Source organism: Theropithecus gelada, chromosome 10 (assembly GCF_003255815.1).
Source record: "Theropithecus gelada isolate Dixy chromosome 10, Tgel_1.0, whole genome shotgun sequence".
Taxonomy (NCBI): Eukaryota; Metazoa; Chordata; class Mammalia; order Primates; family Cercopithecidae; genus Theropithecus; species Theropithecus gelada.
The window spans coordinates 91,370,421-91,386,587 of record NC_037678.1 but is presented as its reverse complement, the minus strand read 5'-3'; the positions used below and the strand labels follow the sequence as shown (position 1 = coordinate 91,386,587).

The 16,167-nt window shown below is 46.0% G+C and overlaps 1 protein-coding gene across 1 annotated transcript in view; it reads right to left on the bottom strand.

The window, feature by feature from the left end:
• Window positions 1–16,167, bottom strand: part of RIN2 (Ras and Rab interactor 2) — a 252,710-nt gene that overhangs the window by 31,872 nt on the left and 204,671 nt on the right. The window contains exons 5-8 of the mRNA XM_025399242.1: window positions 15,099–15,291; window positions 11,053–11,164; window positions 6,834–6,906; window positions 926–1,017 (exon numbers count right to left, since the gene is read on the bottom strand). Of these exons, the coding sequence (XP_025255027.1) occupies window positions 926–1,017; window positions 6,834–6,906; window positions 11,053–11,164; window positions 15,099–15,291 (470 nt within the window). The remainder of the gene's footprint in view (window positions 1–925; window positions 1,018–6,833; window positions 6,907–11,052; window positions 11,165–15,098; window positions 15,292–16,167) is intronic.

Sequence of the window (16,167 nt, the reverse complement as noted above, 5' to 3'; positions counted from 1 at the left end):
GGCTAAGGTGAGAGGATCACTTGGACCTGGGAAGCAGAGTCTGCCGTAAGCTGAGATCTCAACACTGTACTCCAGCCTGGGTGACAGAGCAAGACTCCCTCTCAAAAAAAAAAAAAAAAAAAAAAGCAGTTTCAGCAGAAGGGAATTCAAAGCCATGCCTAGGCTCCTCTCTGAAGCTTCCCTGGAAATGATACTCGCTTCAAAACAAGTTCTTTAAGAGAAAAATACGCTGGAGGAGGAATACATACATCTTTTATTTGCTAGGTCAAGTATCATAGTGAGTGAAGTCCTAAAATCTTAAGAGAATTTCCTCTTTTGATCTAGGAGGAACATTTTTTGCAAAAGCTAAACCCACATAGATTCCCCCAGGGCAATGGAGAAAATAAGTTAAAGTGAGTGAGTTGTATGTCTTGATCCATTGTCAACTATTGTCCGGTAGAATTGTGGGGACTTAGGGGACATCGGTAAAGGGGCAGGACGGGGAAGCAAGTACCCAGCTGCCAGAGGAGGGATCCACGACAGGTTAGGACATGGCCCGGAGCAGCAGGACAAGAACTGAATGACGAGAGAGGAAGTGGGACAGATGTTACTCTAGATTCTGTGCTGTCAAATTCCTCAAAGCACATAAGTACCATCAATGCCCATGTGCCCCTCAAAAAAAAAAAAAAATCATGCATGCGAGATGCACTACACTGGATTTCCCTTTCTGTCAAGTGCTGCCTCTCCCCAGCAAGATTCCTCAGAAAAGGAAGACATCAACACGTTACAGATGTTTACATGAGGACGTCAACATTTTGGGTAGCCCAAACTCATTGATGGAGAAGTTGGAGAGACTGACGGAGCAATGTAGCCTCACTGAGCCCACCATTGACTCTGCTCTGTGGATTCATTTTTAGATAGACCTAGGCAGGGGGCACACACTTACTTAGTCCCATCTGGGCCAGTTCTTCAAGCTGAGCCTCCGACTTGGCTGTTGAAATGGCATAAGGCAACTTCAAGGTAAACGGCAGAACATCCCTGATTGTTCAGAAAAAGAGAGAATGTTTGTAATTACATGTCTGGTTTCTATCTGGTGTTTATTTTCATCATAGAGACATTTTAGCTGAAACTGTTTAAAATGTCCTAAGTGGACACCATACCATATCAACCAGACGTTATCTTTCCTGGTGGTAATACTTAACACTTACAATTCCTGTCTTATTATCACACTCAGGACAGGCTGAGAGAAAAGCCAGCATAGTTTCAGTATCAAAGTAGGGACCCAATTGTCCTGCTGAGTAGCTAAAAGGTATGTAGAGTTTACATCAGAATTGCTGACTCTGTTGGCAGATCTGGCACGCATATAAAACACTATGTACCAATTCGCTGCATGCCCATGTGAATGTTGGCCCGAAACTGCCTGGGCAGGAATGTGGAATCCTAAACTGAGATGAATTAGCCCATTGCCTTGCACACTGCAGGCTCTCAATGAATATCTGTTGCCTTTACTTATGAAACCTTCCCATTAGAGCCCACACATTGGCCTTGGTGTGCTGGAGACAAAACTTTCTCCTGTGTTTGGAGGCAGAGCTTCTCCAATGCACAGATGGATACCCAGCGTCTTCTTATACTGCATCCTCTGATTCCAGAGGTCTGGGAGGAACTGGAGATTTGGCATTTCTGCCAAGCTCTTAGAGGAGGCTGATGCTGCTGGACCCTAGACCGGACTTTGAATGGGAAAGCAAGTCTAAGGTCCCTCATGCCAATAACCCCAGCACCCAAGCAGCGTGGTGCCATGTGCAGATGAACAAACACACATGGCAGAGAGAGCAACAGATCCAACAGGAGAGAGCCCAGTCAGCATCAGGGGCCTGCCACAGCCATGGGCCATGACTTGCTTGCTTGAAAAGGGCAAAGGCAGACTTAAACATTTGCTCATGTTCATACACAAAGGTTAGGACCATGCTCTAAGCACTGATGAATTCTCCACAGGGCAAAGCACAACACTGTCCTGACACAGACGGCAGAAAGTGCTTTTGAATGAATGAATGAATGAATGAATGTTCAATAACTATGGTGACTTAATCAAAAGGGAGGGTTTGTTTGTTTTTTTTTTTTTCCAGTGGTGACAGTAGTCTTACAAAGAAATAATTATTCATTCATTTATTCCACAGATGTTTATGATCATCTGCGATGTGCCAGACATTGCATCAGGGGCTGGAAACAAAACAGACGGAAATTCCTACCTGCATGGAGCTCCACATCAGGGGATACCGATAGATAATAAACAAATACACAATTTACAGAATCTACGAGAAGGAGATGCATGACATGGATAAAAGTGAAGCAGGAAAGGAGAATAAAGAGTGTTTGAGTGTGAAGGTGACCAGACAAGGCTTCATGAGCAGGCAGCATTTGACTGAAGATCTAATGGTGGCCAGGGGTTAAATCATGAGGGGAAGGAACTTCCAGGCAGCATGAGCAGCAGGTGCAAAGGCCCTGGGGTGGGGAGGGTCTGGCATGGATGAAGAACATCAAGGAGGCCACTGTGGCTGGAAGGTGCTACTAAGGAACAAAACTTGGAGTCCTGCCTGGATTTTGTCATCATGAGACATGCTGAGAATTTCCACTGGCAAGAATAATGATACCAAACAACCTATTGTTTACAGTAAAATTAGGCAACATTCTTGGATAAACCAGATTAAATCTGGATGACTGGAGAATTTTGGAGCCATGGAAGCTGTTAACAATGAATGACAAATTAGTAAGTCAATGAAAAGAAAAAAAAAAAAACAAGAACGTTTTGACACGGTACTATTCTGCTAAGGTAAAGCCAGGAGGCTGCTCTTTCTTGGGGGTCAGGCCCAGATCACCTCTTCCTTCCACGAGACCTTTCATTTGTCCTCAAATGTTGTGAGCACCACCTTTGCTTGGTCACTTGTGTCTGCTTGAGATGAAGCAGGCAGCACTGCAGGGGATGGCTGTGTCTGTAATAGCTGCTGCGTGACCTGGCAGGGCGGCAACCCTGATGATAATCTCAAATGAAGATTAATGGGAACCAGAACCTTGTAACACCAAACTAGCCTGTAAATATATGTTTGTATAGCCGGACCAACTTAATTAAAATCTACTTTCCTCAGACAATTTGGGGGGAAAACTGCATACAACAAAACCAACCTATGTTTATGTTAAGCTTTTACCTTGCTCAATGCAGTACCTGGAGCTTAAATATCATGTGACTGGTTTGGATTTTTCTTAATGATATATGACAGGAAGCCACACCTGTCCTTGGTTAATGGATGCTTTCAGGCTTTGATCTACTAGAAAATTAGATGTTGTATATGCATCCTCTCCCACTGTGCCAACCAGGGTGCATCCCAGCATCTTCACACACACATGCACACACACAAGCACGCACGTGCACACACACACACTCACACAGGGATGCCTTTTCACTTACATCCTATTAAAGAAAGGGGCCTCAATTCTAAAGCTTGCATAACAGACAAACAAAAGCCATCATCTTCGATATAAATGCTTCACCCAAGACTTAAAACATGTACAGTCTAGATTTATTTTGTTTAACTTTGCTCTATACATAGATTTCTAAAGGGGAGGGGACAAAGATCATCGGGCAACTACTATTAAATTACAGCAGGCACTGTAACTCGTGTGGGGCCTGCAACAGCCCTGGGAGGAAGCCGTGATTTCCCCATTCTGTGGATCAGGAGCAGATGATGACGCAGACAGGTGAGGTCCCTAGCACACCCTCGCAGAGCTAATGGAGGCGAAGTGAGGGTCGAAACCCAGATGTGTTGGGCCCTAAGGTCTGTGCAGCTGAATAGTATGGTGGGAAAATATGGGCTTTGGCATTAAGGCAGGCCTGAGTTCAACTCCCACAACTGTCACTTACTGATTGAATGATTGTGGGCACATGCTTCACTTTTTCTGCCTCAGTGTTTTCATCATCCTAATTTACAGGGTTGCCATGAGGATTAGAAATAGGTATGTATGGTGCTTAGCACAGATATAGAAGACCCCTAAAATTATTATTTCTTCTATCCCTCTATTCTGGTCTGAGGACAAGCAGCATCAGCCTCATCCCCTGGGAGTTTGCTGGAAATGCAAAATCTCAGGTACCACCCCAGACCCACTGAACCGGATTCTGCATTTTAACAAGACTCCAAATGACTCTAGTACTCTCGTTACTACACTGATAACACCAAATCAACAGAGTGCTGCCAGGCATTGGGGGCGAAGATGTGCAGTCGCTATCTGTATTCTCAACGACACTTTTCAGTGAGCCTTCCCACTATGGAAAATCCTATGTTTATTGATTCGTGAATTCTCCTGTGCAATGCATATTTGCATATGTGTGCTGTGTGAAACACCAGAACCAATAATCCAATCATTTTCTTTACTTGAATATATTTATATAATAACAACCAACTAAAAAATGTCACAAATATTCTTGTAAGACTGGGTAAATCAACTACCAATTGCCAAGAACATAGATGAGTAGCATAGAAAGAGAAACAAAAACATCCAATATCTTTGCATTTTGGAACAAATGGAGAAATTCATCTTGGCCTTCCTAGCTGCAAAACATCAATGTTGGAGTTTTCCTCTAAGTACCTTATATATTGGTATCAAGCTTTATAGTTTATAAGGTTTCCATATACTTTATCTCCTTGGATCTTTAAACAGTCCTGGACAGCAGGCCCTCCAGTCTACCATGAACACTGATGGTATCTTTTCTATGCCATTGCCAAATATTGCTTTGTAGGTGTAATGATTTTTCCCAACAACTCCACAATTACCAAAAAGCAAACTGTGAAAAGTAAGTATCAGCCAACTTCACCTCTGGCCAACATGTTAGCATTGATACTTACTCCTCCAAACTGGTTGACTTTAGGCCAGACCAGGTGTGCTTCCCTGGGGATGAGAGAGAGAGAGAGAAAGTGTGTGTGTGTGTGTGTGTGTGTGTGTGTGTGTGTGTGTGTGTGTCGGGGGCTGTGCTTCTGCACCAGCCTCCTCTCTTTGGGCAGCACATTTCCTTACACAGGCTCAAGTGATCCTGCCCAAATCATGGCAGGCAGGTTGTATCCTCTTGTGAGGTGCTCCCAGGTACTGGTCCCATTCTCAGTGAAGCCCTCACTTTCCTCCTGCTGGTAAGCAGCACTGAATTCCTCCTCTGGACGTGCCTCCCCTTCCTGAGGCCATTTATTATGTGGCTTCAGCTGACCTGGAGACTTCAGGGGTAAAGAGCTTAGTGGCTCCCGGCTGGGCACGGTGGCTCATGCCTGTAAGCACTTTGGGAGGCCGAGGCGGGCGGATTGCCTGTCAGGAGTTCGAGACCAGCCTGGCCAACATGGTGAATCCCTGTCTCTACTAAAAATACAAAAATTAGCTGGGCATGGTGGTGCATGCCTGTAATCCCAGCTAGTTAGGAGACTGAAGCAGAAGAATCGCTTGAACCCAGGAGGTGGAGGTTGCAGTGAGCCAAGATCACACCATTGCACCCCAGACTGGGCAACAAAAGCAAAACTCCAGCTCAAAAAAAAAAAAAAAAAAAAGAGCGTAGTGCCTCCTGCCCTCTGGCAGAGTCTAGTCAACAGGCACTTAGTCTTTGAGAAACAACCTAATCCTTAAATTAAAATAAACTGAGCCAAACTCAAATAAACTCCCGAGTCTAGATGTGTGATTGCTGTGAGAAGTGATGTCTGAAAACATCCTAGTAACACATTTTCCTGTCTCTGCCATATCAGCGGCCATGGACAGACAGAGAAGGTCAAATTGAGTCCAGCCCCATAAGAGGAGGCAATGCCAATCCCTGCAAATAACAAGAATTTTGATTCTTAATTACTGAAAAAACACTTGATGTGAAAAAACTGTTATTGCTAGAAAGAAAAAAAATGGAGAGAAAAAAAAAAAAGCAAGCTTTCACACTCTGTTTACTCTGGTTAATATTCTGATTTTGGGCCAGGTGCGGTGGCTCACACCTATAATCCCAGCACTTTGGGAGGCCAAAGCGGGTGAATCACCTGAGTTTAGGAGTTCAAGACCAGCCTGGCCAACATGGTGAAACCCCGTCTCTACTAAAAATACAAAAAATTAGTCAGGCATAGTAGCAGGCGCCTGTAATCTCAGCTACTCAGGAGGCTGAGTCGGGAGAATTGCTTGATCCCGGGAGGCAGAGGTTGTAGTGAGCTGAGATTGTGCCACTGTACTCCAGCCTCCTGGGTGACAGAGTGAGACTTCGTCTTAAAGGAAAAAAAAAAAAAAAAGAAAAAGGAAAAAAGAATCTGATTTTGGAGTTAATGTTGTGTAGAACAAAATAGCTGCTTTGGTTATGAAAAGGACGTGAGCACCCAGTTGGCCTGAAGGACAAGACTGACGGGCTGGTTTAAGGAACCCACATTTGTAGAATGAACTCCATCCCTTGCAGAGTTTTCAGAGGCATTATCATGAACCTTTCAATGTCACAGGTTTGCATGCTCAGTCCCTTTCTCTGTGTGTGTGTGTGTGTGCATGTGTGCACGTATGTGCATGTGTGCATGTTTCCTGCTTGATGGGTCTGGCTGAAAGGAGCCTTGGGAGCAGCTTGAAGAAATAATCATATGAAGGAGAATTTATGTTTGGAGGGGTTGGGGTAGTTGTTTTGACCTGAAGCCTGGCATGGTGTGAACTTGGTGAACCTGTTCACTTGGTGAACATTTTACTTAAGTAACCAGTCTTACTCTACCAACATCAAATAGGTGGCCAGCCTCCTAGATCCTTTAAGAAACCTCAGGCTAATTATATCCCACACACCAAACAGGGCGTTGAAACCATATGAGAGGAAAAGGCCTTACCTGCTGATGCAGTAGAAAGCAATGAGCCGGAATAAATCTGCAAAACTGATTCCTGAGCCTTCCAGGGAAAAGGCTGGAAAAGAGATTTCAGAAAGCAGCTGATTCTCCCTGAGCACGTTCTGGGACAGGAAGAGCCCCCTAACACCACGTGTGTGGGACCATCTGAGTACTCTCAAACAAACTACCGTGTGGCTTATCAGAACCAGCTGTGCAGAGGAGGCATGTCAGCCAGCAGCCACCGGTAAACAGTCGATGATCTGGAAGTTCATCGCTTGACTCATTCTGAGCACATGCTCCAGTGCTTGGTAAACAGACCAGGACAGACTCAAGTTGCACAACTGTCTTTTTTTTTTTTTTTAGCTTCAGAACACAAAGGGCAGGGGACAAGGGGCCAGTCTGTCTGGATTGTATCAGCACAGGACAGGGCTTGGGGAACACCAAGACACCTACTCCCCTTGATCCCTTGACCCTCCTAGGACACACACTTCCCTGGTCACTCCTTTTTGTCATAACAGGGCACCTGTGATAAAAGCACACGGGAGAAGGAATGTAGAGCTGGGAGGATACAACGAGGTTCCCCAAAATCAGCTTTTGGTTAAATTCAACATGAAAGATTCCAAAACTGGCCGGGCATAGTGGCTCATGCCTATAATCCCAGCACTTTGGGAGGCCGGGGAGGGAGGATCTCTTGAGCCCAGGAGTTTGAGACCAGCCTGGGCATTATAGTGAGACAACATCTCTCTTTTTTTTCTCTCTCTCTCTCTCTCACTTTTTTTTTAAAACAAAAATTCTAAAACCCATTTACTTGGAGTGTTGTTCCCCCCCTCCACCCCTGCGCCAGTGTACACATTTTCTAACACAGAAGACATATTCTGGGCTGGCTGCAGTGGCTTGTGCCTGTAATCCCAGCACTTTGTGAGGCCAAGGTGGGTGGATCACCTGAGGTCAGGAGTTCGAGACCAGCCTGGCCAACATGGCAAAAACCCATCTCTACTAAAAATACAAAAATTAGCTGGATGTGGTGGCACACGCCTGTAATCCCAGCTATTCGGGAGGCTGAGACAGGAGAATCACTTGAACCTGGGAGGAGGCTGCAGTGAGCGAACATCGAGCCACCGCACTCTAGCCTGGGTGACAGAGCAAGACTCTGTCTCAAAAAAAAAAAAAAAAAAAAAAAAGAAGACACACAGTGGCAAGATGGTGTGGTATTTTGCTCATCTTCCAAATGCTGGAGCAGCAAGTAGTCTGACTTCAAATACTCATGAATTTGCCAGCCAGCCGTCACGCAACCTCAGCTGAGCAACTCACACTGTTATTCCTCCTAACAGTGAAATATCCTCAGTTTTATGAAGATTTCCTCAATCTGATGCGTTTCTTCTCACTCCATACCCTCATTTATTTTGCTTATTTGCTTTGTTTCTTTTTGAGACAGAGTTTCGCTGTTGTTGCCCAGGCTGGAGTGCAGTGGCGCGATCTCGGCTCACTGCAACCTCCACCTCCCGGGTTCAAGCGATTCTCCTGTCTAAGCCTCCCAAGTAGCTGGGATTACAGGCATGTACCAACAGGCCTGGCTAATTTTGTATTTTTAGTAGAGATGGGGTTTCTCCATGTCAGGCTGGTCTTGAACTGCTGACCTCCGGCAATCCGCCCACCTCAGCCTCCCAAAGTGCTGGGATTACAGGCGTGAGCCACTGCGCCCAGCCGCTTATTTACTTTTTTGTATTATTTTGTTTATTTCTGTAGCACTCCCAAAAACCATCCATACCTCTACACATATACCATCACAGACACACAGAAACAACACACACACATGTGTGCCACCATTTGTAGAGTTAAGTAGGAGAGAACTGATTTGGAGCAGATTAGCTTCTCCAAGCCTTGGTTCTCTCATCTGGAAAATGGACTCTAACAGTACTTTCCTTATCTCCCAGAAGGGTGGTGTGGGGAGCTGAAATTTTAAAAAATGAAATAATTTATGTGAAAGCACTGTATCCAAATATGAGATATTGTTCATTATTAAGCTGCACTGTCCGTAAGTTATGACAAAATATCTGAATATTTATTTATTTGAGATAGAGTATCGCTCTGTTGCCTAGGCTGGAGTGCAATGGCACGATCTCGGCTCACTGTAACCTCCACCTCCCAGGTTCAAGGGATTCTCCTGGCTCAGCCTCCTGAGCAGATAGGATTACAGGCTTGTGCCACCACACCTGGTTAATTTTTGTGTTTTTAGTAGAGACAGGGTTTCACCATGTTGCCCAGGCTGGTCTCGAACCCCTGGCCTCAAGTGATCCGCCTACCTCAGCCTCCCTGAATGTTTTTATAGCAAGTCCTTCCTTCACCTCAATTCAGAGAGAAAATAAACAGGCCCTGGCTGGGAAGGGGCCACTGCAGTGGTACCCAGGCCTGTGGTAACTAGTTATGACCAGGCTAATGCTTTATTTAAACAAGCTCTATTAACCACTTGAAGTCACCTGGAGAGAATTAGGGAAGTGATAGAGGCCTCGTTAAATTATGGGGGAAAAACCTTTGGCCACAAGGACCTCAATGAATAACCAGGAAGCTTCTACACACATTGCCCACACTTCTGGAAGAGGAAAGGAAGTGGCTTCTGACCAACACATCCCGTGCTCCACTTTGGACATTAGGGAGGAATTTCAAAACCAGTTAGACCTGTGGCGTCTTGCCTCGTGGACTTTTACATATATATTTTTTGTTGGGCTGTTTTTTCATTTTTAAGACACAGTCTGGCTCTGTCGCCCAGGTTGGAGTGCAGTGGCACGATCACGGCTCACTGCACTTAAGTGATCCCACCTCAGCCTCCTGAGTAGCTGGGACTACAGGCGTGTGCCACCATGCCTGGCTAATTTTTTTTTTTTCATTTTTTTGTAGAGATGGAGTTTTGCCACGTTGCCCAGGCTGGTCTCAAACTCCTGAGCTCAAGCAACGCTCTGGCCTTGGCCTCCCAAAGTGCTAGGATTACAGGTGTGAGCCACGGTGCCCAGCCCCTCACAGACTTTCAAAAGTCAATTCAGAATTCCTTAATTAATTCACTTAATATAAATTCATTATCAATTCACCTAACACATTATTAACTCAATATGAATTCATTACCTTTCAAAGAGTGGGTTTGCAATGTACCTTGTGGTTGCATCCTAATGTATTTACATTATTGGCTGGGTTCCACCTGCTCGTGCGCCTTTCAGGAGGAAGTTTTTCCCTGGCATCCATGACCTTGTGGCCTTGTGAGATTCAGGTTCACAGTTGAGCTGGAGGTGGATCAGTCAGCCTGGCAGGTTTTACCCTCCACTGACTGAGTTAAAGGTCATTTGGCTCAGCAAGATTGTGCCCTCCTGGCTGAGTAGAATCTCATCTCAGCCCTGAACTTGACCTCCATCTACAGCTTCAGCTTCTCCAAATGCAGGAGGTGAGGTGCTGGGAAATCGGGAAGCAAGAGATTGGAATCCCAGGCTCTGTCCGTCTTGCTTCTGAGCTCTCTCCTCCAGGCCTGCTCCTCCCACTCCTCCCCCTTTGATGTGCAGATCCATCTTCCGATCCTTTCTTGGAGGCTGGCAGTACATCAGAACTGCCTGTTCCCTTTTTTATTTACAACTTGGCCTCCCGACACTTCACATTTCCAATGACCAATCATGGAACAGCAGAAAGGGAACCAACACTACTGAACACCACTCTCCCTTCAAAATATTCGTCAAAAGTTTGGATTCTGCCTCTGATGAGCTGCATTTCATAGAAGACTGAACACTGATTGCCTGGAGGGAACAGGTCTGCTCAGGGATTATTTATTCACGAAGAAGTGCAGACACATGCTTTAGGATTAGATCCTGTAAAAGGGCTCTCTCACTACAGTCTCCTTGCAACTTAGTCATTGGCAAACCTGGGAACTGAATTCGTGTTCCACTTAACTGGGTTGTGGGAGAGAAAGTCAACCTCTATTAGTTCCCTACCATATGCCATGCAGTAGGCTGCACACTTAATATTCAGGTTGTTTGACTCATTAACAACTCAGAGGTTACCATCACCCCATTATACAGATGAGAAAACTGAGGGTCCTGGAGTAGGTTACCTGCCTAGTCATTCAATGCCAAGACTCAGACCCATATCTGCCCATCTCAAAACCAGAGCTCCTTCCACTTCCACTCCCTGCAGAGCCCCGCGGCCCTCATGTCAGTCAGGACCTGAGCATCCAATGACCACTTACTGTATGTGCTTTCCTTTATGGCAAATTCCTTGAGTGGGGCCCCAAATTCACAGGGCAGGCGGAGGGAGAGGACTTTCTTCTGCATTTTGGTAGATTTATGAACCAGGAAGATCTAGTGGAGGGAAAAGAAATAAAGCTTTAGGAAATATTTAGAACGTTGGAACCCAAGAATCTGGCTTCCCTCACAGCCAATGAATAGAGCCCCTTCATATCCACACTGCATGGCTCCATGGAGGACACTTTCCTGCTTTCCTGCCATAGAAAGGGGTGCTCAGTGCCCAGGCTGCAGACACCTTTGTTCATTACTGGCTTCAAAAGAATCCTGTTTTCCTCTGACAGAAGCTTCTCCATGGGGCTAAGAATTCCCCTAGTCTGCATAAGCATTTTCAGTTCGGTGACTGTTTCACTGCCGCAGTTACATTCTCCAGCCCCGTCCTATATGATGTCTTATATGAATTATATTCTCCCGTCCCTGTCTTATATATCTTGGTTGGTGAAACCTAAATTCTAAACACAGGTAACATGGCTAAACCATAGGTGGTGAATTGGGAGTTCATTGGTTAACTTGGCTTCCGAGGATATTTACAAAAGAACTTTAAGTTTGTTGCCAACAGTGAAAACGCAGAAGTTGCTTTGTTTTTCGTTTTCAAATTGAAATCTGAATTTCTAGCTCCTCCTGGAAAATGAGATGACACAGTATGACCAGGCAACAATCTACTGGAGCTGAAAAATGGCCGTTCCATTTGGGCGATGGGTGGATGCACGCTCAAGTTCACCCCAGTGGACATGGAGGCTGTCTATTTATTCGTGAGTCACTTCACATTCTACCAGTTCCCTCAAGATCCTAATATTGTCTTTAGACACGTGCTTTAAAACAGCCCAATTCCTAGTGCTGATCTCAGGACACCATTCTGGCCCTCATCACTGCAGAGGTAATTATGCTGTGTACTGTTGTGCAGGCCGTGCACTGCACAACTCCAGGAGGTACCATTCACCTAGTCTACGAATGAAGTGACTCTCCCTGGAGCGTGGCGTGTGGCAGCCCAGCTGAGTCCTGGTTCCCTTCTGTGGAACATGACCCTTCTCCAAGGATCTTATTCTGTCTGTCATGCTTCTTTAGCTACTTCTCTTTCCTCTGCATTTAAACACCTTACTCTCTACCTCTTCTCTCCCCTACCTTTCTACAGCCTTTCATTTTTTCCCCACCTAATCTTTGCTCCTCTCTTTATCTCCAGTTAATAGCTTGTAAGATACTTTATTTAGGGGGTGGGAAGATGGGTATGGGACTTGAGTATCTGGTGAAGAATGAGGCTGGAAGACCTTGAGTTCTCTTTTCTCCTGGCACCATGGGGATGAATCCATAGGATTCATCCAGTAGCGGGTTCTGGGAGTCAGTGCCTCTGGGACACCCTAAAACTGAAGCAGATGCTTCCTAAGTAGCATCCTGATGGGTAAGAGGCCGAAGCACTGCGGAGAGGCAGCTGTTGGTTGTTAGGAGAGGAAGTATCACTCCCTTTTACAGGTGGAGATCCCCCTGAGCCTTGGGGTTGGGGAGTGCAACCTCTAGGCCTTATTTTTTGAGGACTGCAGGCTTACATTATATCAGGGGTTGGCAAAGTCTGGCCTGCAGATGAAATCCATCCTGCCATCTGTTTCTGAGTAAAGTTGTATTGAAACACAGCCAAGCCTGATCATTTACATATTGTCTATGGCTGCTTTTGCATGACAATAGCATAGTTGAGTAGTTGTGACAGAGACTGTATGGCCTGCAAAGCCAAAAATATTTCACTTTGCCCTTTATAGAAACAGTTTGTGGATGCCTACCTTAGATTGTAGAATAATTAAGTATGGGCACCCCAAAAGCCCACTTCACTCATGCCTCCATGGCCAGTCTCTGAAATCCTCCTCCTTCACACACTTTCAGCCACCTGCTTTTCTGTCTCTTCTTTTTTTATTTTATTTTATTTTATTTTATTTATTTTATTTTGAGATGGAGTCTGGCTCTGTCATCCAGGCTGAAGTGCAGTGGTGTAATCTCAGCTCACTGCAACCCCCACCTCCTGGTTCAAGCGATTCTCCTGCCTCAGCCTCCGGAGTAGCTGGGGTTACAGGAGCATGCCACCATGCCTGGCTAATTTTTGCATTTTTAGTAGAGACAGGGTTTCGCCATGTTGGCCAGGCTGGTCTCGAACTCCTGACCTCAAGTGTTCTGCTTGCCTTGGCCTCCCAAAGTGCTGGGATTACAGGCCTGAGCCACCATGCCTGGCCTCTCCCTTCATTATTCTTGACTGTCCTGGTCCACGTTACTCCTGTCCTGGCCCTGCCCTCAACCTGCCCAATCTCATCAGGCAGGCCCTGTGCAGGGATCAGGCAGGCGGATGGAGAGAACATGCCTGGCTTGTTTCCCACGCAGGTCTCAGCAAGAGTGGACGTGCCCTACCCTGGGAGGGGGAGCTGGGCAGGGTGTTGCCTAGCTCTGCAGCAACTTCTGTCTTTGGCATTGTTTGCAGCAACGCAAGAGCAGACAATTCAACAGGCTGAAAGTGAGGCTTCACAGGAGGTGAGGAAATCCTGATCCTACAGAGCAAAACTAGAGGCAGCAGCTCTGTGTTACAGCCAAGGGATTCTTTGCAAAGATGAGAAAGCACCGTGCCTTGTTCCCCTGAGCGTGTTCTAGCAGATGTCTTAGTTCTGCCTGTTTCTGCCTGATGAGCAATAAAGAAAGATTCATATGTTTTTTAAAAAGTGAGAACAGACAGACTCTGACTGCTAGGAAATTCAAAAATATATTTGGTGCCCAATTCTTATGACATTCCTCAGCTGACTACTAATGGGATTTTCCCCTTGCTTCTCCATCTAGTTCTTAGTCTCTATCTTGTGTTGTGCGTGAAGTCTTATTTTATCTGTGACTTACTGTATTTACCCTTTGGAAGTAGACACTGTACACAAGTGCTATCCTCTATAACTTTGTACTACAGTGAAAATGTTCCATATTCTGCATCATCTAATACGGTAGCCGGTCGAGGCCAGAAAGCACTTAAAATGTGGCTATGGTAACTGAGGGGCTGAATTTCTAATTCTATTTGCTTTAATTCTTGTAAATTTGAACAGCCACATGGGGCAAGAAGCTACCATATTGGACAGCACAGGAGATACCACTCACTTTTTTTTTTTTTTGAGACAGATTCTCACTCTGTCACCCAGACTGGAGTGGAGTGGCACAATCTCTGCTCACGGCAACTTCCACTTCCTGTGTTTAAGTGATTCTCCTGCCTCAGCCTCCTGAGTAGCTGGCATTACAGGCATGTGCCACCACACCGGGCTAATTTTTGTAATTTTAGTAGAGATAGGGTGCCACTGTGTTGTCCAGGCTGGTCTTGAAATCCAGGCCTCAAGTGATCTGTCCGCTTTGGCCTCCCAAAGTGCTGGGATTACAGGCGTGAGACACCGTGCCCAGCCCCAGTCGCTTTTTTGAGGACCTTCCGCAAGTCGTGGAGTGGTCTGGATGGGACGGACAGTGGTCTTGGATAGACAGTAGCTGAGGAAACCATATTAGACTTTGGTCTGTGTGGAAAGCCCAGGGAAAAGAGGACTACAGAGCAGGCAAGTCTGTGGACACAGAACTTTTGAAGGCTGGGTCCCAAGTTGGATGGCTGGACCCTGGCAGAGCTCCCAGACTCAGAAGGAGAGGAAGGCAGCAGAGGCCACCAAGGATCCCAGACCCAGGCTCATCCTCAGTGTCTGGGCTCAAGAGGTCAGACCCAGGCTTCTGGCCAGTGGCCCCTACCCGCTACCTAGATGCCCAGTTACTCTGCTGAATCCCTGTACCTCCCATGGTAACTGAGCAGATAAAGACAGAAAGACACGCTGTGAAGGGCTCTGTTCCTGGGTTTCCAGAATATTTCTGCATGAAAACCAGTTACACATCAGGAAACATGCTCCTTACAAGCTGGGAAGAACTTTCTGGAACTAACTCCAAGTGCTTTTCTTTAAGACGGCAGCAGTCCTGCCTGCCTCAACCTGCTTCCCGAGGTTCTGAGTCTTACCCCCGGAGGCTGGGCCTGCAGGACCTCTGCTGCCTCCTCCTCACTCAGACCCAGCTGCAGCCATATGGGGTGGGTGTGGAGAAGCCGGTCCAAGATGCTGAGCCTGTTGGAGAGGCTGTCATAGCCTGAGTCCCGGGCACAGGTCTTCACGTCCTCTTCCTCGGAATAGCCACCATCCTTGTGTCTTACCATGCTAGGAGAAAGAGAAGTGGCAGGGTCAGCGGGCTACAGTACCATTTCCCTAATGAGGAGACCGTCCCTACAAGTTCATAGGCCAGGCTTACCATCGCACATACCCCATCTTGTGATTGCCCCCTTAATCATCTTCTCTTCCAGACTGAAAGCTTTCTGAGGGCAGACACATTGTTTTATTTTACCCTATATCTCTAATATTAAAAAGAACACTTTGCACTGGACAGACCTGACCTTCTATTTCTAACCCCATTTTCAAAAGTTCTAAGCATCCGAAATGCCGTTTATTCAGGCTTTGTCTTCTGACATAAAACATATCTTTTTTTTTTCTTTTTTTTTGAGATGGAGTCTCATTCTGTTGCCCAGGCTGGAGTGCAGTGGCGCGATCTGGGCTCACTGCAACCTCCGTCTCCTGTGTTCAAGTGATTCTCCTGCCTCAGCCTCCCGAGTAGCGGGGATGACAGGCACCCGCCACCATGCCTGGCTAATTTTTGTATTTTTAATAGAGATGGGGTTTCGCCATGTTGGCCAGGCTGGTCTTGAACTCCTGACCTCAGATGGTCCGTCCACCTCAGCCTCCCAAAGTGCTGGGATTACAGGCGTGACCCACCCCGCCTGGCTGACATAAAACATTTCTAACTTTGAGAACAGAACCCTAAATGTGAAATAGCATAGATGGCAACCGTGAGATCCTAATGCTCAGTAGCATTTCTCATAAGCACAGCCATGCCCCAGTCTAAAGGCAAATGCACTCACACAGATTTATTTTGTACCTGAATGATTGGATTTTATTTCTTCTCACAAATCTAAGCATTTTTATTACTGACATTATTTATAATAAAACTTCACAGAGGAGTGATGCTGTGCTATTTGTAAA